General features: G+C 33.3%; 4 protein-coding genes across 6 annotated transcripts; 3 read left to right on the forward strand and 1 right to left on the reverse strand.

Moving 5' to 3' along the window:
• Positions 1–178: 178 nt before the first annotated feature.
• On the forward strand, positions 179–9,923 carry LOC149734233 (uncharacterized). Its single transcript, XM_089881369.1, has 7 exons — positions 179–1,283; positions 1,470–1,670; positions 1,967–2,107; positions 2,674–2,753; positions 8,423–8,470; positions 8,897–9,165; positions 9,636–9,923. Exons 1-6 carry the CDS (start codon positions 1,263–1,265, stop codon positions 9,135–9,137), a joined length of 732 nt encoding a protein of 243 aa, XP_089737495.1. The 5' UTR covers positions 179–1,262; the 3' UTR covers positions 9,138–9,165; positions 9,636–9,923.
• On the forward strand, positions 3,189–6,184 carry LOC149734234 (uncharacterized). Its single transcript, XM_089881344.1, has 4 exons — positions 3,189–4,983; positions 5,160–5,269; positions 5,619–5,785; positions 5,844–6,184. Exons 1-4 carry the CDS (start codon positions 4,255–4,257, stop codon positions 6,056–6,058), a joined length of 1,221 nt encoding a protein of 406 aa, XP_089737470.1. The 5' UTR covers positions 3,189–4,254; the 3' UTR covers positions 6,059–6,184.
• On the reverse strand, positions 6,177–8,426 carry LOC149734235 (myosin heavy chain kinase B-like). Of its 2 annotated transcripts, none has more exons than XM_089881342.1 (2): positions 7,774–8,426; positions 6,177–7,578 (listed from the first exon to the last, which is right to left on the reverse strand). In XM_089881342.1, exons 1-2 carry the CDS (start codon positions 7,835–7,837, stop codon positions 6,557–6,559), a joined length of 1,086 nt encoding a protein of 361 aa, XP_089737468.1. In that variant the 5' UTR covers positions 7,838–8,426; the 3' UTR covers positions 6,177–6,556. The 2 variants fall into 2 exon arrangements, with proteins under 2 accessions (XP_089737468.1, XP_089737467.1); XM_089881341.1 differs by having other exon boundaries at positions 7,762–8,426.
• A 155-nt stretch (positions 9,924–10,078) lies between the features above and the next one.
• On the forward strand, positions 10,079–23,327 carry LOC149734236 (transmembrane channel-like protein 6). 2 transcript variants are annotated; one of them, XM_089881307.1, is made up of 24 exons: positions 11,141–11,285; positions 11,430–11,506; positions 11,585–11,614; positions 12,049–12,165; positions 12,371–12,565; positions 12,772–12,832; positions 13,197–13,278; positions 14,517–14,613; positions 15,660–15,820; positions 16,120–16,268; positions 16,644–16,791; positions 17,497–17,661; positions 18,012–18,163; positions 18,496–18,583; positions 18,884–18,990; positions 19,185–19,277; positions 19,686–19,761; positions 20,108–20,238; positions 20,520–20,690; positions 21,118–21,274; positions 21,553–21,708; positions 22,047–22,170; positions 22,443–22,528; positions 22,870–23,327. In XM_089881307.1, exons 2-24 carry the CDS (start codon positions 11,431–11,433, stop codon positions 22,975–22,977), a joined length of 2,730 nt encoding a protein of 909 aa, XP_089737433.1. In that variant the 5' UTR covers positions 11,141–11,285; position 11,430; the 3' UTR covers positions 22,978–23,327. The 2 variants fall into 2 exon arrangements, with proteins under 2 accessions (XP_089737432.1, XP_089737433.1); XM_089881306.1 differs by lacking the exon at positions 11,430–11,506 and having other exon boundaries at positions 10,079–11,285.
• The last annotated feature ends 190 nt before the right edge of the window (positions 23,328–23,517 follow it).

Below are 23,517 nucleotides of genomic sequence, written 5' to 3' on the forward strand. Positions count from 1 at the left end.
ATAGTTCACAATGTTCTTTCGAAATACCGCTTTTCCAGTTTTGTAGCCGAGGAAAACATTGTGTGTTTCTCTCAAAGCTAAGTTTGGTACATACTGTGTATTTATGCATGCACATTGCAGCACATATATGTGTATGTTAACAACTATGCTCATATACTGGTTTTAATCGGTATATGCGAAAAAAGGGGTTAGCGCGCCTGCCTGTAACCCAGAGGTAATGGGTTCAAGACTCGTTGCTGCTAACATTGTGGGCGTATGTGTCTTTCGGCAAGACACTTAACAGCAATTGCTGCAACCTAGTGGTCACTAATAGATTGTCCATATTATCAGCCATACATAAAAAAATGAAAACATCTAAAAAAAGAATCACTTAACTTGTAAGCTAACACGAGGTGTACGAACACTCGTGTTATAACGACTATCTAACGACTGTCTTTTTTCCGGCCACGCGAGGATAAAGTAAGTTACATTCATTCATTCTTTACTCCTAGTCTGCCCGTTTGCCAAACTGGTAAAAATGGTACTTAGACAACTGAGAATTGCGTTCTTATTTAAAAAAAGTTTTAGCTCTGAAATTGAAGGGTACTACTAGTTACAGATTAACAAATTCGAAAACAAATATTACGCAACTGCTTTTAAACTTTGAGTTCCTTGATAAAACGATAGAGCAAGCAACGGATTAAAATCCAGTGTAGGCTACTGTAACGTTATAACTATAGAGCTTTGACATCGGTAATGGTAGTTTTCAGGCTATATTGAGAAATGCATGTGTATTATTTTTGCGGTAGTTTGTATAGGCCCACGACAGGGCAAGATTGTAAAAGTGCATTATAGCGGTGGTGGCATGATTAAAGTCAGCAGTTATACCTTTTACATCAATGAATGTAACTTGCTTTATCCTCGCGTAGCCGTAAAACGACAATTATTATAACACGGGTGTTCTATTTCATACGCACCTAGTGCCAGCTTTCCAAGTAGACTGATGTGTTACTCTGTGTGTGATTATATTTTTTGAATGTTTTTTTTTTTTCTAGAATAGCTCTCTTACGTGTCCAGTAGCCGTGTGGTATTACAACCTGCTTTATAGTTAATTCTTGTGTCAATCTTTGTTCAGAAGTTATACCGGTAGCATATATAGTTGAAATAAGCGACAACTAACGATAACAACACTGCTAATGCTTGGTATATGCATCCCATCATGGCACACACCGCATGGTAACTCGTAAGCTGGCACGAGGTTATCACCCGTGTTATAACGACTGATGTCGTTTTCCGGCCATAAAGTAAGTTACATTCATTCATTTATTCACCACACCATAGTAGCGCAAGTTGTGGTAGTGCAATGAGAACATTTTAGTATGAAACTTGTGGCCACTGTATTGTGAGTATTTATTTACAAGTTTTTATATTGCCTACTGTTATAATAGTTTTATTTATCCAGAGTCTGGTTTCACTTATACTTTTTACAGAAGTTGCCACAGCTTAAAATGCATGAAATAACAGATCCAATTGACAGAGACCGTAATATTGGCTGTAAACGACTGGATTTATCAGATTATAATGAGGTTGTGGAATTTATGTTTAAAACTTATAGTTTTAGTGAGCCAGTATCATTGGCCTTGAGTCCTACACTTCAGGAAGTTAATGAAGTATTGGAACTTGGAACAAAGGTAACCTGATTGAATGTGACTTAGTTACTCTTGCATGACGTAACAACTTCAATTGTAGTAGGGTGGGGTATGAATATACTAATTTATTATTCATTACCTTTAAGGGTTCATATATAAAAGTCGTAAGGATACAGTTTTATAATTTTTTAAATGTTTTTCGTTTACTAACAAATGGACGAGAAAATAGAATGAAATTGAGTCCCATTTTACCCCAACTTACTATAACCCTGTAATACACGTTTGAAATTGCCTTGCTACACGAGGATCACTTTTTACTGATTTACTTATATACACAGAGTTGTCTAGAGTCGAATACATCGATTGCGGCATATGACAATAGCAGCGGAGAACTCATTGCTGTTGTATTATCTGAATTAAATCAATTAGATTCAATTGATCTCAATTCTTTTGGCGAATATGGAAGAAAAATGTTTCAGGTATTTCTATGCGTCCAGTTTTACTAACACGAATGACTGTACCTTATTTTTTATACCCTTGCGTGGCCGGAAAACGACAGTAGTTATACATGGGTGTTCTCTTTCATACACATTGTGTGTGTCAACTTCCCAGCGACCATGTATGCAATTTTGCGGTTGTTTTTTTTTGTATGGCTAAAAATTAGACAACCCAATAGCCATTAGTGACCATCCGGCTGAAGCAATTGTCGTCGAGTGTCTTGCGTAAGGACACATACGTCCACAATGGTAACAGCAGCCGACGAGCTTTAACTGCGATGCTTGCAAATGACCCTCATGCTTGCAAATCCAATGACGCAAATGACATTCGTCGTACAACGGATGTTATCATTTATATTAACTGTTTGTACAACTGAAAGCTTACATCCAATACGAAAGTGTGAAACAGAACACCCGTGTTATAACGACTGTTAATTGTTGCTCCGCGGCATGAGGACAAATAAGATCTATTGATTTATCCAAATAGAGTTGTAGAGTGTGTTTTTGTTCGTAACGCTACATAAAACATCTGTTATTCTCTTATTTAGATCGTTGTTGATTTGAACAGACAAGGTTTACCTGATCACATTCGAAGATCTAAATTTCTAACCTTAGTTGCTAGCTCAGTTAGACCAGTATGGTGGCCTATGAGTGCCACCCTAATAAATAAATAAAATAAGAATATTACGATAAAAAAAAACGATAAGTAAAATGAAAGCGAAAAGTAAAATGAAATTAAAAAGTAAAATGAAATTAAAAAGTAAAATGAAATTGAAAAGTAAAATGAAATTGAAAAGTAAAATGAAAACGAAAAGTAAATTGAAAACGAAAAGTAAAATGAAAACAAAAAGTAAAATGAAAACGAAAAGTAAATAAATGAAACGTAAAATGAAAGCAAAAAGTAAAATGAAAACAAAAAGTAAAATGAAAGCGAAAAGTAAAATGAAAACGAAAAGTAAAATGAAAACGAAAAGTAAAATGAAAACGAAAAGTAAAATGAAAACAAAAAGTAAAATGAAAACGAAAAGTAAAATGAAAACGAAAAGTAAAATGAAAACGAAAAGTAAAATGAAAACGAAAAGTAAAATGAAAACGAAAAGTAAAATGAAAACGAAAAGTAAAATGAAAACGAAAAGTAAAATGAAAACAAAAAGTAAAATGAAAACGAAAAGTAAAATGAAAACGAAAAGTAAAATGAAAACGAAAAGTAAAATGAAAACGAAAAGTAAAATGAAAACGAAAAGTAAAATGAAAACGAAAAGTAAAATGAAAACGAAAAGTAAAATGAAAACGAAAAGTAAAATGAAAAACTTCACGTGGCCGAGACGTGCCAGTGCCAACATAGAAATCTTAAAAATTCTATCAAAATTACTTTTTATTTACTCTGATTTCTATGGAATGTCTTCTTTCATTTTAAACCTTCGTACTTGTTGCTTTAACGTACCGGTAGTTGTTTATTTATTCCTTGTTATTAGCCAAATCAACCCAACAATGTTGTTGCAATTTGTCATAACTTTTAAATCTAACCAAACATTCGTTATGCGTAGGCCTAATATTAGGAGTAGAACCATAGTAGGCTATCCTAAACAAGTAGTAATATAGGTCAACGCTTTGTTAATTTTTATTAGGTGAATTTTTGGTCTTGGGTGAACAAGTAGATATACCAGCCTCAAAAGCCTCATGTAAACAATAGTTCGGATCAGGTACTAAAGTGGATATCATTGCTTCGCAGATGGCCGACTAGTATACTAAACTATTACGCTTTATCTATGCAATGTACATTGTAGGTACTGGTATGGTACAAGACTACTAGACATAGCAGATTTAGATATAAAGAAATAATGTCAACTTGAGGTTATTGTATTTTCTATGTTTTGATATGGTTTATACTTAGATGTTAGACATAATAATGTAACATGGGCAGTATAGGCCCACTTAAAGACAGAAATATGGAACTAGGAAAATTTATACTAATCCGTAACCCACCCTGACAGCATTAGGTTTAAAACTACGGAATGCTCAGATTTTTACTATGCACTAACCCCTATGCAAAAATTTTAACCATTTAATAATATGTTACCACAGCACAGGCCTAGTAAACTTGTTAAGTGCCATTGCTGACATCAGTGATGGATTGGCAAAATGACGTTGTGTTGACTGGTGCATTGCAAAACTATGTGAGACAATCCATTAAAAGATTAGAAATACTTGATTTTGTAAAGCGTGACTTTCCTCAGTACCCATGGAGTCTAAGAACTCTTTGTCGAAGATTGAAATTTTTTAACATCACTTATATTGATCCAGCAATTGCAATAAATGATGTAAAGTCAGCAGTAACCAAAGAACTTGATGGACCTGGAAAGTGTTTAGGATATCGCGCCATGCATCAGAAAGTAAGGAAACAGCACCATATGAATGTACCTAGGGACCTAGTATATGCAATCATGGTGGAGTTAGATCCCGATGGGCTGGAAGCAAGAACACCAGGGAAGAAAAGGTTAAAAAAGGGTCATTTTAGTAGCAAAGGACCTGACTGGGTACATTCACTTGACGGCCACTGTAAACTAATGGGATTTCAAAAAAGTACTTTTCCACTAGCTGTGTATGGTTGCATAGACACTGCTAGCCGAAATCTGCTGTGGCTTAAAATTTGGACCGACAATTGTGACCCCAAATTAATTGCTCGTTGGTACTTTGATTATATTTATGAGACAAAATGTATTGCATCATATATGAGGCTTGACAAAGGTACAGAAACTGGTATCATGGCCACAATGCATGCATTTCTTCGAAAATCTCATATTGATGTTACTGATGCGAGTGATACTGTTATTTATGGAAAATCAACTTCAAATCAGGTATGTTGCTAACTTAACATTTTTTATTAATGCTTAAACATACCAGTGTCCGGTACTTAATATGATTTGGTGAAATCAGTTTCAATGTGAGCATAAAACATGGGGTGCAGTCTAAATATGTTTTTTTAACAGTAGTGGTTGACACTCTGTAATTAATACAATGGCTTTGTTTGTAGATTGAAAGATGGTGGAAAGAGTTACATGAACGCCTGGAAAAGTATTTTAAACGCCAATTAATGTCTTTGAAAGATCTGGGTCATTACAATCCTGACATAGCTTTAGACAGGTAACATGACGCAATTAAATTTTGCATTGCAATAGCCAATGTAGGATATTCATTGGAAAATGCAAGCATGCCCACTGTCGAGTTACAGGAGGTATTGCAGTGTATAATTCAGATGTTCCTGACTGTGTTAGTTTAACCCATTAATCCACTGGGTTCAGGCTATATTTGCTAATTGCTTTGCCCAAGGATACAAATGACTAAGCCACCAGTGGGTTTCTGACCCTACAACCTTTCGGTTGAATTCTGGCACAACAGACTATATGCAGCTGGACGATGTAAGTAATAACATTTATTTGCATTTACCCAAAGTAGAGCTTACAAAAACATTATTATTTATGTTTGTTAACAGAGATATACTTGCATTTGTGTATATACCAGTGCTGGAAAAGGAAATGAAAGTATTCGTGGATAACTGGAATACACATAGAATAAGATATCAAAGGGGTACATATCTTCCCAACGGCATTCCCAATCATATTTACAATTTTCCGGAAAACTATGGTCTTGAAAAATGTGGTAAATTATATTGTTATTCTTGCTCTGGTGTTCAGTACTAATAATAGTGATTCTCCAGGCCAGCATATAACTGATTCACAGCTAAAGGAAGTTTGTGAGGTTTCTGGAGTTCTGGATGTGAGAACCGACTTCCTATTGTCATCCCAGCGAAAGACTTTACAAGAATATATTCCTAACCCTCATCTCCTATCGGCAAATGAATGTACAGATGCTTACTTGTTTTTGAGAAGAAAGCTTGTTTCTCAGCTTACTAAAGAACCTGTTATACCATAAATATGTTTGTTTTTTTGTTTAAGTCTAAATACCAGAAAACTAAATTAAATTACCACTGATTTTATTTCCAGTTTTGCTGAAATTTTCTCGCAGAAAATATTCATTAAAAATGCAACAGTGAGCCACCATTTGTGTATTTATAATAAAACTACACTGTCATAAGGTAAAAAGAACATTAGTTGAAAAATGAAAGGAACAAGAGAAATTGTAAAAGGCAAATATGTACCGGGTACACAATATAACAAAATGTAGGTGTAGGAAATCTATAAAAGAAATACCATATTATAATAGATTATAAAAATATATGTACGGGTATGTTATCAAATAGTTAGATTTGTGCACCTGATTGTGAAAAGAAATTAGCTGGCTTATACGTAAAACTGAAATGCTTTATTACCGGTACCTCAAGCGTTTTGACAATTCGCCTGCTATGTATAATATTGATTTGCAAGCTTATTCTTTTTCAAGATTATTAATAGATCCTTAATTTATTGTTCACTACATCTTTAAATCCAAAGCTTCACAATAATCATTGCACTCGTGTTGTGCAACGAAGGTAGAGATTGCTCGCTGTGCTAGATTCCCTGCACAAAACAATAAAGTTCCATCTTCGTTTACATGTTTAATGGAAGCAATCTCTGGGTCAGTGTACACAGTAGTATCTCCTTGAATGTCGGTTAAAAGCAGCTGCTGGGAAGAATGCTGAAAGCTGAAATGTGCTAAACATACTGCTTTTTTACATGCTGTCGTTTCTTTGTTTCCACATACAGTACCATCATTCGATGTATATTTTGTAAATTTTCCATGTATATATTCTTCCAAGGTAACAAATGTGTCCTCTTCGCCGTCTGTAATTTTTCCGAAGTATATTTTAGTATATGTCGGTATATATCCAAATTTGCCTTTAGTCAGATTTTGTACTGCTTTGGCAAGTTGGGAAGTAAAATTTGCTGCAAGCATGTGCATTTGCACGATCTTGCGGGTATGGCCTTCAGGGGTTTGGTTTATTTCATTAAGTGTGTCCAATGTTTCTGGCAAGTATTGCTTTAACACCCAAGTACCAGGCAACAGCTTGGAAGAAGATTGCACCTTATATGCCTTTCTAAAGCCTCCTTGGCTAAAACTTTCCTTTTCGACCCGAATAATTTCCTCAATTTCAGTACTCCACATCATGTCAGAAATGTGAAACTGAGATAGTTTAATTTTTGTACTGGTAGCGTCCATAACGTTTCCTAATTTCATCATTTCTACAACCGATAAACTTTTGGGGATTGGGTGTTCCCTTTTCACACTAAATTCCACAGAAATTTGTTGCGGCTGAAGATGGTCAGTTTTTCTTCTTTTAATTTGGGGCAAAGAGCTTGATACCACAAGTTTAAACTTAGAATTTTCTTTACAAGCTAGTTCAGTTGTGTTAGCAATTGCTCTAATATGTACGACATTGAAGTTTGGTAATTGATCAAGTAAACAGCATGATGGACCTTGCTCCCCAGCTAAAATGTCACAGGTCATATCATCATCTTCAAAGGAAAAATGAGCATTACATGCCTTTTTTATGTTTTTAATGCTCAATTCATCAAACAGAAATGGAACAAACTCGCGAGCTCCTATTTTTAAATATTTTTGAGCCTTGCCTGATACTTCAGGGCTGCATCTTTGAATGGTAATGCATTTCCTATCTAAAATTTGCGAGTCATTCTTACCGGTAACCTTACGTTCAGGTTTCTTTGTTCTTTTTTGTTTCATCTCCTCTTTAAATTTGTTCCACATATCAGCCATTTTTGTTGATAATATCTTGTTTCAAAGCGCGTGCAAAGATTTAAAATGAAAGAAGACCTGCCATAGAAATACTACATGTAAGATTTTTGTGATGTCTATGTTGGCACTGGCACGTCTCGTCCACGTGAAGTTTTTCATTTTACTTTTCGCTTTCATTTTACTTTTCGTTTTCATTTTACTTCTCGTTTTCATTTTACTTTTCGTTTTCATTTTACTTTTCGTTTTCATTTTACTTTTCGTTTTCATTTTACTTTTCGTTTTCATTTAACTTTTCGTTTTCGTTTTACCTTTCGTTTTGAATTTACTTTTCGTTTCATTTTACGTTTCGTTTTCATTTTCATTTTCATTTTACGTTTCGTTTTCATTTTCATTTTACGTTTCGTTTTCATTTTCATTTTACTTTTCATTTTACTTTTCATTTTCATTTTACTTTTCAATTTCATTTTACTTTTCAATTTCATTTTACTTTTCAATTTCATTTTACTTTTTAATTTCATTTTACTTTTCGCTTTCATTTTACTTATCGTTTTTTTATCGTAATATTCTTATTTTTTTATTTATTAGGGTGGCACTCATAGGCCACCATAGACCAGAGTATTCAAAACAAGGAGTTACTACCAAGCTTGCAGAGAGGTAACTGTAATGAAGGATTGTTTTTGATTAAGAGATCAATGGTGCCATTTAGGCGAAATATATATATTTTATTAAACAATTGGTTGGACTTTATTTTTATCTGTTATACGTTTTTCTAGCACCAAGTCCTTGCATAAAGGTAAATGATTTTTTTTAGTGTTTTTTTTTATAGTTTATAGGGAATTCCTCTTGGTAGTAATAGTGTGCTACCTTAGCATTTTTCGGTATATGAGACTGTCCATGCGGGACCATTAGGGTGGAGCAAAGTACAAACCTGATCACAATGGTAGCAGCGACGAGTCTTTGACCCGTAACAACCAATCCACAGGGCCAGTACCCTTATACATATGTAGCTGTGAAGAAAATACAAAACAAAAATAACTGCTTTACTGGGTTGAGAATTATTATTGTCTTTGTATATCACAGATCGAAACTGGTTGCGATGGAATTCGGTTGCGAGTACATTACAGTTGAATGCACCTCGCTTTACTCGCAAGCTGTCTGCAGAAAACTTGGCTATACGCTTTTACACGAGATAAAGTATTTCGATTATTCAGATGGGGCTACTGGTAAAAAGTGGTTTGCAAACATCCGTGAACCACATCGTTCTATTCAGTTATTTGCCTTGAAAGTTAAGCGACCTTCAAACATTAGCCCACGATTGTAATGCCTTATCAAGTGCGGGATTTCCTGCGGTAACGCGATAAAAATTATATGAAAATGTTTTACTTAATTACCACGTCCCTTTTGGCCTGTTATAAATACGAATGATCAAGTGTTTAAACTCTCATAAATTCTGGTAAACACTTTTTAATGCTAACTGCAATTATGAGATGAGAGTTGTTATCGATTTATACACGGACTATACAACTGTCTCTATAATAGGCCGTGACTAATACTGTGCGAGTTATATAGTAGGGTGGGGGGAGATAGGACACCTTTTTATTTTATTTTCTCCGCCCATTTGGTAGTAAACATAGAAAATTCAACGAATTATTAAACCGTATCCTCACGACTCCCATAGGCCGTTATTATATGTTTAAAACTCGATCAGGATATTCGAATATCATGTGTCAAAGGTGTCCCATCTTCCCCCACCCTACTATAGGTGTTATTGGTGACATTAAAAATTAAAGTGGCCAAACATATGCTCTTTGATAAGCAGTCAGAACGAGTTCGAAGGCTCTATAGGCGTTCAGTCTTCGAGCACGAAACCTCGGGGGTCAACAAGCAACATATACTAGCAGCAAAAACAACAACAACAACAGGAACGTATTGCCATTGGGGGTCTATGTGTGCTCGGTCAAGACACATAATTGCTTCAACCCATTGGTCACTATTATAATTTTCCTCATTCATATCTTTAAGTAGCAAAGTAATAAAACACTGGATTTTGGACAATGCGTATCTTACATATGATAACAACATCGGAAATACAAAATGTCTCACTCAATTTTGAATAGCACTTATTGTCGCAGTATACCTACTAATTTTGGGATTTCCTAAACACCTAATTTCTACTTTATATTATAGTAGGGCGGAGGAAGATGGGACACCTTTTCACTTTATTTTTTCCGTCCAATTTAGTAGTAAACAAAGAACATTCAAAGAATTTTAAACTGTATGCTTGTGACTGCCACGGACCGTTGTTAATTGTTAAAAACAGGATCAGGATAATTGGATATTACATATTACATGATGAAAGTGTCCCGTCTTCCCCCATCCTACTCTATGGCAGTTTTGTCGGCTAATTTAGAACATTACGAAAAGCAACTTACAAAAATATGTTGGGCAAGACACTTAACGGCAATTGCTCCAACCCGGTGGTCTGTGGGTTGTCTAAATTGTCAGCCAATACAGTCATACATTAGAAAATATAAAAAAATATTCACCCACAAAGTTACATACGTGCTAACCCATAGGAGGGTACCACGTGTGCAAAGCTACAGACATCCGTGGTATAACGACCGGATAAATAAGTTACAAACATTCTTTCTGTCACCCCTATTTACAAATCGTGAAACGTATTCATCCAAGCGGAACAAGGAAATCACCGCCCAAGAAAACTCACAAATCCTATGACGTCATGACTATACAACGCTAGTAACGTGTTTTCTCTGTGTGACGTTTTAAAGCTGCACGAATGATTCTGTGTATACAAACCCGATCCAGTGTACTGTAGCGTTAACTAGAGCTCAGGCATACGGCGTTGGTAGTTTTCAGCTTGTATTGAGCGATGCATGGAGCATGGTATATTGGTATTATTTTCATTATTTCGTATACGACAGGGCAGTATTGTGAAAATGCATTATAATAAAGGGTGATATGATTTCCGTCAGTATTAATACATTTTACACCAAAAAGTGAATGAATGTAACTATTTTATCCCCGCCTGACCGGAAAACGGCAGTCGTTATAACACGGGTGTTCTGTTGCACCTTGTGTTACCTTACGCCTTGTGTTACCTTACCTTGTGTTACCTTACGAGTTACTACGTATGTAAATTTGTGAGTATTTTTTATACTGATAATGTATCTTTCTATGGCTGAAATTTAGAATACTTATTAGTGCATGCCAAAAGCAGTATACATGTTACATGTATGTTAGTATAAGCTTTTACTTAACTCATAATTAATATAGTTTTAATACGATAATAATTGCTGTACGACTATAAACAGATATGCTAGGTCCATTATTTTACACATAATGTCAGACTCTGATAATATTTTACACTCTTTGGATGAAACATTAAAACAAGAAGAAGAATTAATGTTTGGGCTGGATCATGTTAATTATGATACAGAACAAATAACAGGTGATTTTGAAAATATCCTTCTAAATTTAACATAACATATTTTTTATAACTCTTTGAAAAATGATAAGATCATGTTTTTAAAGAAGGAATAAAAGGGAATCAACAGCAAGGAGCATGTGAAATTAAACAGTTTTGTTTTATTAGGATGAATGAATGTAACTTGCATTATCCTCGCGTAGTCGGAAATGACTTTTATGAACATTCTTGTAAAATGTATTTAGGTAATTGCAATGTGTAGGCCATGCATTTGAAACTTGTCATAGTAAATATGTTTTAACTTGACATTATTATACTTACAGAAGTTCCAAGGAATTCTTCTTATGTTGGAGGTAAAATAACATTAAACTATTTGTTGTACTCATATAATTTCATACTCATAGCACACACAATGTTTTTATTGGTCATGTATGGCATTATTTAAAACAGTAGACAAAACGTCTATTAAAAAACATATTAATTAATTGCTTTGCATATTTGTTTTTATTGCCTGCCCGTTTTTAACAATTGCACATACACATGCAAGAAATTAGTGTTAGTTACCCATTTTTATTTCTAATCTATGTGGGTGAGGTCCCAAAGCATTGCACGCCATGGGTCCTAGGATTAAGGCCAGCTTTGCCCCATTACCCCTGGCCCTAATATTTTCCTATTTGGCATATTTGTATTTTGGTGTGCTTTTCCAGAGTAATATGTTGCACAGTTTAGTCTGAAGAAATCTATATAAATACAAACATTGTTGTTCAATATTTGACACCTGCAATAGAACCATCCCAACCATACAATGAGCAAAGTACGTTGGTTGGAAAGCGAATGAAAACGGTGAAAGAAACTTCATATGGATTGGAAGATATTCTCATGGAGATGCCTAGTAGAACTCTAGGTACCAATATAAATCAAACCCAGTTTACTTATAGCTATTAAAGGCATTTATTTTACATTAAACTTCTGGTTTTATTTTTCATCAAGCTTAATATGAAAAATTTTTAAAAAACTTGTGGTTTTTGTAAGTTCCTGAAAAAAGTTTTTAGTATTTTCAATATTCCTTACAAATTTATTAAAAAAAAATAAATATATATATTATCCAGGCCGCAGAAGAGGAGCGTTCATTGAAGACGTGGTTACATCAGGGAGGCAGGATTATAACACAGGGACTTTTTCACGGAGTACCTACTCCCGGAGGTTTGGGAGCAACCGGAGGCATCGGAGGATCATGGAAGTTGGGGGAGGAGATGAGCAAATGGCGGAGGAAATTTTTAAAGAAATTATTGAGGATAATAAAGGTGAATTTTGCTACTTTTATTCTGTAGTATTTTATATAGGTGAGGTTATATGGCAAGGATATATGTGTACAAATACTTTTGACATTTGTATATTTGCACATTTGTATCTTTTACCTACTAGTTTTAATAAACATATTTTTTGCCGATTTCTGTTATCCTTTAGTCTTTAGTGTTTCTGTTAATATAATTTTTTATTATTTTTACAGAAGTCGACAACGAAGAAATTCGAGCTATTGCAGTGAATATGGAAATTAAAAGAAAAATCAGGTTTTGCATAAAATTTCATCATCAAGTTAAACTAGCTTATCTTCGTATGGTTGAGGTTGGGGTCTTATTGTGAGGCATTCCATGAGTTTTGGAATGGAGTTGGCCTATCCCCAAAGACACAGTCAGTTTCTACCAGACCTCTTTGAGTTAAACAGATGTCAAAACAAAATATGTTTCCAAATGAAATAAATGGTCAAAGTCGATTAAATTTTTACAGAATTTCCAAAACATGGTATATTACAAATTACTAGAAATATTCTCTTTCAAGAGAGATATGAAAGGGAACTATCATTTAGGCAGAAATTGGCCCTTTAACTTAAATGTACCCAATTTCCAAAACTGTTAAGTAAATCTTTTTTTGTAGGAGACAAGCCTTTACAAACAGAGAGACGAAGAAAAGGAATAAAATTGGTTGCTGGTGGATATTTAGACACAATATGTCATTGGTAAGAGTGGAATCTTTATCTTAAAACAGTTTATAAATCTTATATGTAATACTGTACTATGCATATGCGTTTGATTAGTATGCAAAAAGCCTTTATGCACAGACAGTCATGCCTAATCATGCATAATTTTGTTTCTTTATATAAATTAAAATATTGAAAAGAAAAATAGGTATTCGTAAAAAAACAAGTTAGGATAAGTTAAAATATCAGAATCTTTTGTGCAACATTTTAAGACTGTAATACTGTGAACTCGCAAACAGTCATAAAATTTTCAAAAAAATGATATAAAATGGATTACGAAGTACAGCCCATGATTTTGTTTACCATGTTTAAACAGGTGCAGTAATTGCGTATTAAACTCCCTTATGCTATTATGATGTCACACCATGTTCTAATGCTCGAAGTGACTAAATATAGCCAGCTAATCCAGTGATGCACAGTAAAAAAATCAATTGTTTAAAAAATTTAGTGTTTAAGCAGAAATGTATTTATGGCAATACAAACAGTTTTAATTTTATATTGAAAAAAAAAAATATTTGAAATTTTATCTGGCAACACTGCACTTTGGAACAAGTGCTTTATGAGTAGGCAGGAATATGTATGAGTATGACGTCACAACTTATTTGCCATAACCCGGATTAGGTATTGTTATGTACGGGATTAAAATAACAAAGGCATAACATTTATTCCTTGTATATACGAATTAGGAATTCATAATTGAACAAATTTTTAAATAAACTTCAAACATGTGTTGTGACAAAAAACTTGTTGGTGAATGGTGATATTTTCTTTCAGTAACAAAATAAAGTTTAACAAAAAAACTTTTGTTGTTGTAACAAAAACTTTTTCTTTGTTTGTCACCCTAAATTTAACCTTGAAATTTGATACTAATCATGAAAGGGCTCAAAGTTTAGATAACAAAGACTAGGGTCATGTTAAACATAAACAAAAGTAACTGATATATTATTTATCAATTGTTCAAATTTATTTTACTATCAGCTATTATGTACGGTCATGTTAAACTTAAACCAATGTAACTGATATCTTAGTAACTATTTTTCAAAGTTATTTTACTATAAGCTAACATAATGTATTGAAAATAGTTTGTGTGTTTCTTGTTCAAAATTTATTTAAACGTTTACTTTCAAATAATTTTTGCATTTTTCTAAAATAGGTTTGTTTTTTTGTTGGATATTAAATTTGTTCTAAAATTTAATACGTTTTAGTTTTTTTTGTAGAAATTTCGCCACTTTAAAGAAGATACAAGAAAAATGTTTGCTTCAGCTAAATTGTGGGACTACCATCTGAAACAAGTGGAAGGGAATTTTGGTTCAGGTGACATAAACACATCATGATTGTGGCCGTATGTCTCTTTGAGCAAGACAGTTACTCCAACCCAGTGGTTACTAATATGTCGTCAGCCATACATAAAACTCAAAATCCGCACCATAAATAATCATCCACAAAGTTACATACATAGTAGCTCGTAAGCAGGCATGAGGTGTATAAAACAGGTTTCCCGTGTTATAATGACTGTCATTTCCCGCCATGGGAGGCCAAATAAGTTACATTCATTCATGATTAATCAGTAACTTGAATAACCGTTTTATGCTGGTAACGTGCGGCCTTGTTCAAACACCTTAATGAAATAAGTGGGAAAGTTGTCCTTACTGTGTAACTTTCAAGTTGATTTTCTGAATGTCTTTTATGGTTCCTTAAGTGTACTTTACTATATTGATATAGTGTTATTATTTAACTACTTTTTCCTCACAAAAGCCTTGAGTTTGATATTTCTTTAGAAAGTATTGTGTTAAACAAATATTTCCAATATGTGGGTATGTTTAAATATGCTAACATGTTTGAATAACTATTTCAAAGAGTTCTGTTAAGTCATATTGTTATACTACTAGCACCAGGCAAGACTAGCACCAGGCAAGATTACATTGCTAATTGACCAAAAAAACAGAGATCAAATTATAGATTCATTATAGGGGTAATCCAGTTTTATGGGTTATACAAGAAATATTATATGCATTAGAGTTTTTGTTCGCGACCCTGTTTAATCTTTAAAAAATTTCCACAATCCTTACTAGTATAATTTTTCCACAACCCTTACTAGTTAATAGTATAATAATATATGCAGTACTTTGTGTATAATTTTTATACTTTGGTGGCCCCTGAAGTTAGTTTGTTACGTGACCCCCAGTTTGAAAAGCCTTGATTTAACATTAATGTTTTGGTAAAAAACCATATACCTTTTGCAACCATATAATTTTAAAAAAAATAATAAAGCCATATAATTTATGGGAGTCCTGTGTTAAAAACATTGTTAAGAATGATTAAAATCTGAAACAAAAAAATTTAATCTTCTTTGTTTCCAGGAGTTCACTCTTACTTCACTTTCCTCCGAGGGCTCTTCCTCCTCTCCATTCCCTCCTTCATCCTCAGCTTCTCGTTCATCTCGATCCCGCAGCTCCTGGATCCTCCAGCGAGGAATCATCCGGAGGTAAAGTTTACGGGGGAGGAACTGATCACTGGAGCAGTAAGTTATAAGTTTATTCAAATACTCAAATATCTACAGTTTGAGAAGATAAGACATTTTTTCATTTAAAATAAACACTGTCGTAACATTCACAGTCTCATTCCATTGCAATTAAAATTTTGTTTGATAAGTTAACTTAAAAATTATATGCCAAAAAAACAGTGGTGTTTATAAAATATTTCTATATATTCTGCCAGGCAGCAACAGCAGAATATCTTACTGTTGTTACATATTTTTTTTTGAGCATTTTTGTTTTCTTTTAATGTTATTAAAGGATCTAACCCACTCATACTTTACAGAACTGGTTTACTGACACCATCATGTATTATGGTTATTATACAAATGGAACAATTCAAACAATACCTGGATCTGTGTATAAGATGCCACTTGCCTATCTACTAGCTACTGCTGGTTATTTTCTGCTGTGTCTACTATGGCTGGTTAAATCGTAAGTTTAGAACTTTTTAAGTTTTTTACATATATGTAAATAAAATATGTTGTTACTGTGGCCCTGATTTGGTCTGGTGTTCATAAAACATATCATTTTTTATTTATCACTTTGAGTACAGTAATGAAGAAAACGAATTTATCAACAAAATGATAGTCGTTATACACACACTGCGGGTAAAAACTACCTGAATAAAATAGAAAAATAAAAGTCTGGCTGCTAAATCTTATAAGTTATATTGCTGAATGCTTTTTTCCTTTAAATAGGAGTAAAATTTCTGTAATGAACATATTAAAAAAGCTAAAAACGAAAATGGTCGGGGAGAAATGTTTGTATGAATGTAATTATTTGTTTGTTTTTCATCTTGTATTCTAGAACAGCTACATCGTTTCGAAAAAATTACATTGAAGCCAAGGAAGATGAAAGTGATTTTATCAGCAAAGTATTTTGTGCTTGGGATTTTGGAATTACATCAGACGATGCCTCTAAGTTGCAACATACAATGATTAGTACAGAGTTAAAGGTGGGTAGGTTGAACAAACAAAACAGCTTAAATATCTATAGATTTTAGGTTTTATCTGAAAAATGTTTTTTTTCTTTAAAATTTTTTTACGGTTTGTTTATCTTAGTGGATTATGAATCATAACTTAAAAGTGTTTAGTTGTGCACTGTGTGTTGTATACCTTGCTTGCAGTTGCTTGTTAGTTACCAGGTATGAAAGTTTAGTTTTTTATAGCAAATATTGTTTTAATGTTTATGAAAAAACTGTTATAACAAAATTTTAACTATTTTTGTTGAAGCAAATTTTGCTTAATGGTATTAACTAAAATCATGCCAATATTGTGCATCATGTGTCAATGTTGTGCACCATGTGTCAATATTGTGCATCATGTGTCAATGTTGTGCACCATGTGTTAATGTTGTGCACCATGTGTCAATGTTGTGCATCATGTGTCAATGTTGTGCACCATGTGTCAATATTGTGCATCATGTGTCAATGTTGTGCACCATGTGTCAATATTGTGCATCATGTGTCAATGTTGTGCACCATGTGTCAATGTTGTGCACCATGTGTCAATGTTGTGCATCATGTGTCAATGTTGTGCACCATATGTCAATGTTGTGCATCATGTGTCAATGTTGTGCACCATGTGTCAATGTTGTGCATCATGTGTCATTTTAAATTCCTTCCTACCCAAAATATAAATAAGCTTTTATATTTACCCAGGAAATATTGGCCGAGAAAAGGCGACACAAGGAATCTAGATCTTCTGCAAAAAAATGTAAAGTTTTTCTTTACCGTCTCGTAACATGGATGTTATACCTTGGTATCACCGGTGGTTGTATGGCTTTAGTTTATTTTGTCAACAAAGAGCTGCTTAATAAGATCAAGGTAGAATACATTGTTTTGTGTATTTTTAAATAGCTTTTTTTAAATTTTTAACTTAAAATTTGTTAGTTCAGATGCATTTTTTGATTATTTAGACCAAAAAAATGTTTTGTTTCATTTTGGATTTGGGGTAACATAGGATATTTTCTGATTGTATTTTAAATAATTTATACTTTGTAGAGTTTTAAGGATACAGTTATATAATTCTGTAAATACTTTGTTTACAACCAAATGGGACAGACATAAAAAAACATGTACCGTCTTACCGCAACCTGCTATATTTTATTTCAAGTTAACTGATAATATTTTGTAAATTTACTGATAATATTTTGTCTAAATTTCTTATTTTTTAGGATTCACTGGAAGGAATTGTGGTTTTACAGCAAATAAGTTTAGCCCTGATCATATCAGCTATCAATCTTGTGATGCCGATATTTATCAACCTCATGACACATTGGGAAGATTATAAATATCCAAGGCACGAGATGTACATAGCAGTTTTTAGGTGAAGTATAAATTTTTTTTTAAGTTGGGGTAAAATATTACATATTTTTTAAAGTTGGGGTAATTGTCTAATCTTGGGCTAAATTCGAGGACCCGCAGCCTGCCAGGCTGAGGGACTGCACTTATATCAAATAAAATGTTTTTTAAAGTTAGACTTTAGTTTAAACACCTTTTTTGCTTAGGAGTTCCTCCATCTGTTCAATATTATTTTGCAGTGGGATATTATGTTGCAGGGTAGGGTATTGTCCTAGACCTGGAATTTAGGCCACATTTGGTTCATGTCCCCAAAATACTTAAAGAATAATTCTCTAATAAAAAAAAAATTATTTTTAGAAATTTTCTTTTAAAACTTGGTATGCTCGCTGTTATTTGTGCGTTTTGGACGGATGGAAATTTGAAATCAACTCATACGAATCAAACTGTAAGTTGAAACCTCAAGGAGATTTCACCTAATAGTAAAGTATTCTGTTGGAAAAGATTTATTTTTATGCATAGTGACATCTTACACCCCATCCACATTATTATAATTTTTTGAGGGTAATGTTTTTATCATACCATTGAATAATATTGATTTTATGTTTATCATACAAAGTAAAATTTTCAGTTGGGGGTAATGTTTTTATTATAACGTGATATGGATTTTATGTTTGTTATACCAAGTAAATTATTCAGTGTTAAAATTGGTGAAAATATTCAGTCTTAAAATTGGAACTTTCATTAGGGTTCATGTTGGGAAACAGATCTTGGTCAGGAGATTTATCGACTTGTAATAATTGACTTTCTATTCACAATAATATTTGCAACATTTTGCGCCGAATTTATAAGAAAGTAAGAAATTGTTCTAAAACATTACAATAATATTATGTTTTTTTAGTTTAGTGCTTACAAATAATTATATTCTGTTTTCTGGATAGTTTTGACTAAAAACTAGAATTTTTTTAGTTATTTTTTTTCTGACTCTACTTTATTAAAAATCATGTAGATTAGAACTAATATCAGTATAACAATATTAACCATTGCAGATTATTAACCAAATGCATTCCTCGTTTGAAACTGGCTGAATTTTCAATTGTTAACAATGTGATGGATTTGATTTATGGTCAAACATTATGCTGGTAAGTTTAAATGACTTTTTTGAACTTGTTTCATTTGTAACACAGCAAGGCAAAGGTAATGGTAGATTCTGGCCTAAATCCAAGGTCAGTAGTTGTAATTTGCGATTGGACATCACTCATATAGAATAAAACAGGATTTTACAAATATTTTTAATAATAATTTTAATACAGAGAGGCTAACCGCAGCCTCCGGCATAAATGGTAAAGGACATACAAAAAAACTAATGAAAATTTGTAAATGAATAGAGATGCATCAAATGTGCATTTTTATCAATATACAAATTTTGATTTTTCGTTGAATAACAAGACGTAATAAATACTACTCCTGTACTCCAAACTAAAAATGTTGTCTCACAAAATTGACAAAACTAAGACTTGACTTTTTTAAACAATAACATATTTTAACAGGATTGGCATTTACTTCAGCCCACTTCTATCTCTCATTATTATAGTGAAATATTTTCTCATGTTTTATATCAAAAAGGTAAAAATTTATATGTAGTGCAAAATTTGATTCATTAAATCTTGCTGTGATTGATCATTTAACCCGAATAGTAACTGAAGTTTCAATGCTGTCACTCTTATGTGTGTACCATGTATGTGTATTTGGGCAAAACACTTAATATTACAGAGTGTCCAAGTCGTCAAAAATCCATAAAAATATATTTCCCCACAAAAAATCGTAACCTGGCATGAAGTGTATGAAACAGAACACTCTTGTTATAAAAGCTGTCATTGCCCTACTACACGGGAATATATTATTTACATTCATTCATATACATTTGTTTTCCTTGTGATCTAACCAAAACTAACATTATGACATCACACAGGTTAGTGTGATGCAAAATTGTCGGATGTCAACTCAGCGTTGGAGGGCGGCTCAAAGTCAAACGTTGTTCAACGCGTTTTTACTTTTAAGTTTCTTGCTGTGTGCCGCATTCCTATGTGTAGTGGTGTTTCTGTGAGTTTATATTTATATGATAGTTTTAACCCCTTGCAAATTTGAATTAGTTTGAATAAGTTAACTAGTTTATGCTCATGTGATGGGGCATTGGCGGTCTTTAAAACAAGTGTTCTGTTTCATACACCTCACATCTGCTTACAAGTTATCAAGCTATTTATGATTCAAAAATGATTCAACACATGTTTTCTTACAAAATTTAATTTTAAAGAGATACCCAAACACTGTACTAATCTGTGCGCCCAAAAATGCCTATTGTTTAATTTCAAAATCTTTCACAGCGAAACACCATCATATGATTGTGGACCATACCGTGGTTTGAACAGAAGTTATGACGCGATTATTATCGAGTTTCAGCGACTCGCGTCGGATGAATCAAGTTATTGGTTTGCTGTCATTATGAACGTTATATCCAGTGTTTGGTTCCTATATTCTATCGTGGTCGTACTTTCGTAAGTTTTTAGTTTATAATAATAAAAAAATGTATGTTAAAAGTGAGCATGAGGTGTATGAATATATGTGTAAGAGTCCATATTATAAATTGACTGGTATTAGAGGGCACTATGCGTGTTTTATGTTTAAAAAGGCCTCCCACTCCTATTATACCTTGCTTATGATCATAAGATACATGAATATACAGAATATATCAGGTTTGTAAAAAAAAAAACCAATAATATATGTTATAACAGTGCTACATCATTCCCATCATAGAAAGTGCTTAAACATTAAGGCAAAAAGTTTTTTGCCAACATTTAATAAATGGCACTCATTTTATACAACTGTTGTTTTCAGGCCGCGCGTGGATAAAGCAAGTTACATTAAAAAACCTTGCTAAACTTAAAAGTTTTAAAGTTTTAATAAATGTCACTCCTATTATAGCACTGCAGTTGTGTTAGTACGAAGCCGATCAATTGGATATCGTAAGTTCGCTAAAGCTCTACGTGAACAAATAGCATTGGAAGGACAAGACAAAGCATTATTGCTGCAGTGGTTACGCGATGTTTCAACCAATCATGGACAATCTTCTGGTGGGCAGGTAAATAAATAAATATTTTACTTTCTTATCTACTGTTACTTCTGCCTTTTATTTCTGTTAAAATCTGGCTGGATGGGATGAAACGTCATAAGTAGAGAATGTTTTTACCAGATGAGCCTCTTAAACATTATCATTGATTTTGATTAATATTTAAAACCTGTATTGTTATAACTGCTGGGGTTACCCTGCCATGTGAGGTAAAATAAGTGGCAATTATTTAGATTTCATATGTAACATAAACATAGCTACAAAAATAAAAAATTTTCAATTTATTTTAGCATGTTGTCCCACTGCTGAAACGTCATAGAGATTCCATTCACTCAAATTCAACCTCAGCACCACCGTCCCGGCATAACTCAATATCGCACGAGTTTCAGCGTGAATCTGACATTCTAACATACGTAGATCCCCAACATCTTGACGCAAGTCATCTGGTAAGCAGCTTTAAACCGCACCATTGCACATTTATAAGGGGGCCTGCCTCTAGCCCAAAGGTTTTAGGTTCAAGGCTAGTCTCTGCTACCGTTGTTGGTGTATATGTCCATGGGCAAGACACTTAACAGTAACCGACAAAGTTGGTAACCAGTAAGCTGGCACTATATATACGAAACTGAACACCCATCCGTGTTATGACTGTTGTTTTCTGGTCAAGCGTGAATAAAGCAAGTTACATTCATTTACATTCAATTGGTATTTCTTTGTCTCAAACCTATTTATTTTAAATGACATTGGGTAAGGACGTTACATTTTTAACTCATTTTACATTTTTTAGAAAATTAGCGATGGATCACCAGGCAAAGTTCGTAAACGAGAACATAAAGACCCTCTTTTACATAAAGCTCTTGTAAACCAAGCAAAACGACCTGCTACTCTGTATATGGAACATAATGCTGGTGGTAAAACAAATCTAATCAAGCTGTATAAAAACTTTTGTAGTTTTGAATATGGTTTAGTTCTTAATGCTGCTACCATTTCAGTGTTTGTAACGGACATTGCTCCAACCTAGTGTTCACTAATAGGTTACAATCACACACAAGGTTAGATAAGTGGTAAAAAGATGGCACAAGGTGTGTGAATTTGCACACCTTTGGTATAAGAATTATTCTTGCCTGCCACACTGGAATAAAGGGTGGTCATTCATTTATGTTTACACAAAAAAATATTACAGATGTTTTTGGAAGTGCAAGACAAAGTCCTGAAGATCAAATCAGATCAAGCAGTTTCTCAAACTCTCAAAGAAATAATAGTCCATCGGTTAGTCTTTTATAAAGTTATGGTAATGATCGTAAAATTATATCATTAATAATTGATAAGCTGTACCACCTAAAGCAGAAGTATTACCCTGTAAAGCTTTGTAATTAACCTGTAAAGGCACTTTTTTGCCAGAATTTAACTGGTGTTTTGGTGATATACATAGTGGTACATAAGTGTGTAAATAGTAAAAACATTGAGTACTGTATTTTGTATGTGTGCTGTCATTTCCACTTAGGGAGTTACCATAAATGCAAATTTGTAAATAATTTTGTTTTCCTTTACTGTATGGCTAACAATTTAGACAACATCAGTGACCATTGGACCCTACAATTATATTTCAGACCTCATCGAGTAACCATGACAATCGTGCTGCCCTTGCCATGTCATTAGCAAACCAACATCCAACAGAACTATCCTCACCTGTATATTATGATGAAGGAACATTCTAATCGATTGTTTAATTGTACTGTATGTTATTTTTCAACCCTACTTTAATTGTGCAGTATATTTTTACAGTACTATGTACATTTGTTCCTGGTCTTCAAGTTAGACGTTCATGACATGACAACTACCATACATATACAGTGGCAATTACTTTTACATTGTGACAACATAATCATGACTTTTGTTTAATTTAAGTCGATATTAACGATCATACAACACAGTTTATTGTGCGTTTGTGCCGTAACCCTTTTGTACCTTTGTAATGCTCTCTACTTTAATAAAGAAATTAAATAATTATTCTGTACATACAACTTTTTTCTTAAGGAACAATTAAAAAATCCAAACCAACAAAAAATGCTGTGTCTTTTGCAGTGACCAAATTGTTAGCCCTATAGGTATCTTAGCTGATAGAACACGCGTGGGGGTGTGTGTGTTTTATACCGACTCTTGTTAACCTACTACAAAAGGATAAGTAACATATTAGTGTATAAACTGTCCTGCAGTTAACCAGTTTAAGTTTGCAAAACCAAAAAGTGGGTTTAGCA

This window comes from Ciona robusta, chromosome 7 (assembly GCF_009617815.1).
Source record: "Ciona robusta chromosome 7, ASM961781v2".
Classification (NCBI taxonomy): domain Eukaryota; kingdom Metazoa; phylum Chordata; class Ascidiacea; order Phlebobranchia; family Cionidae; genus Ciona; species Ciona robusta.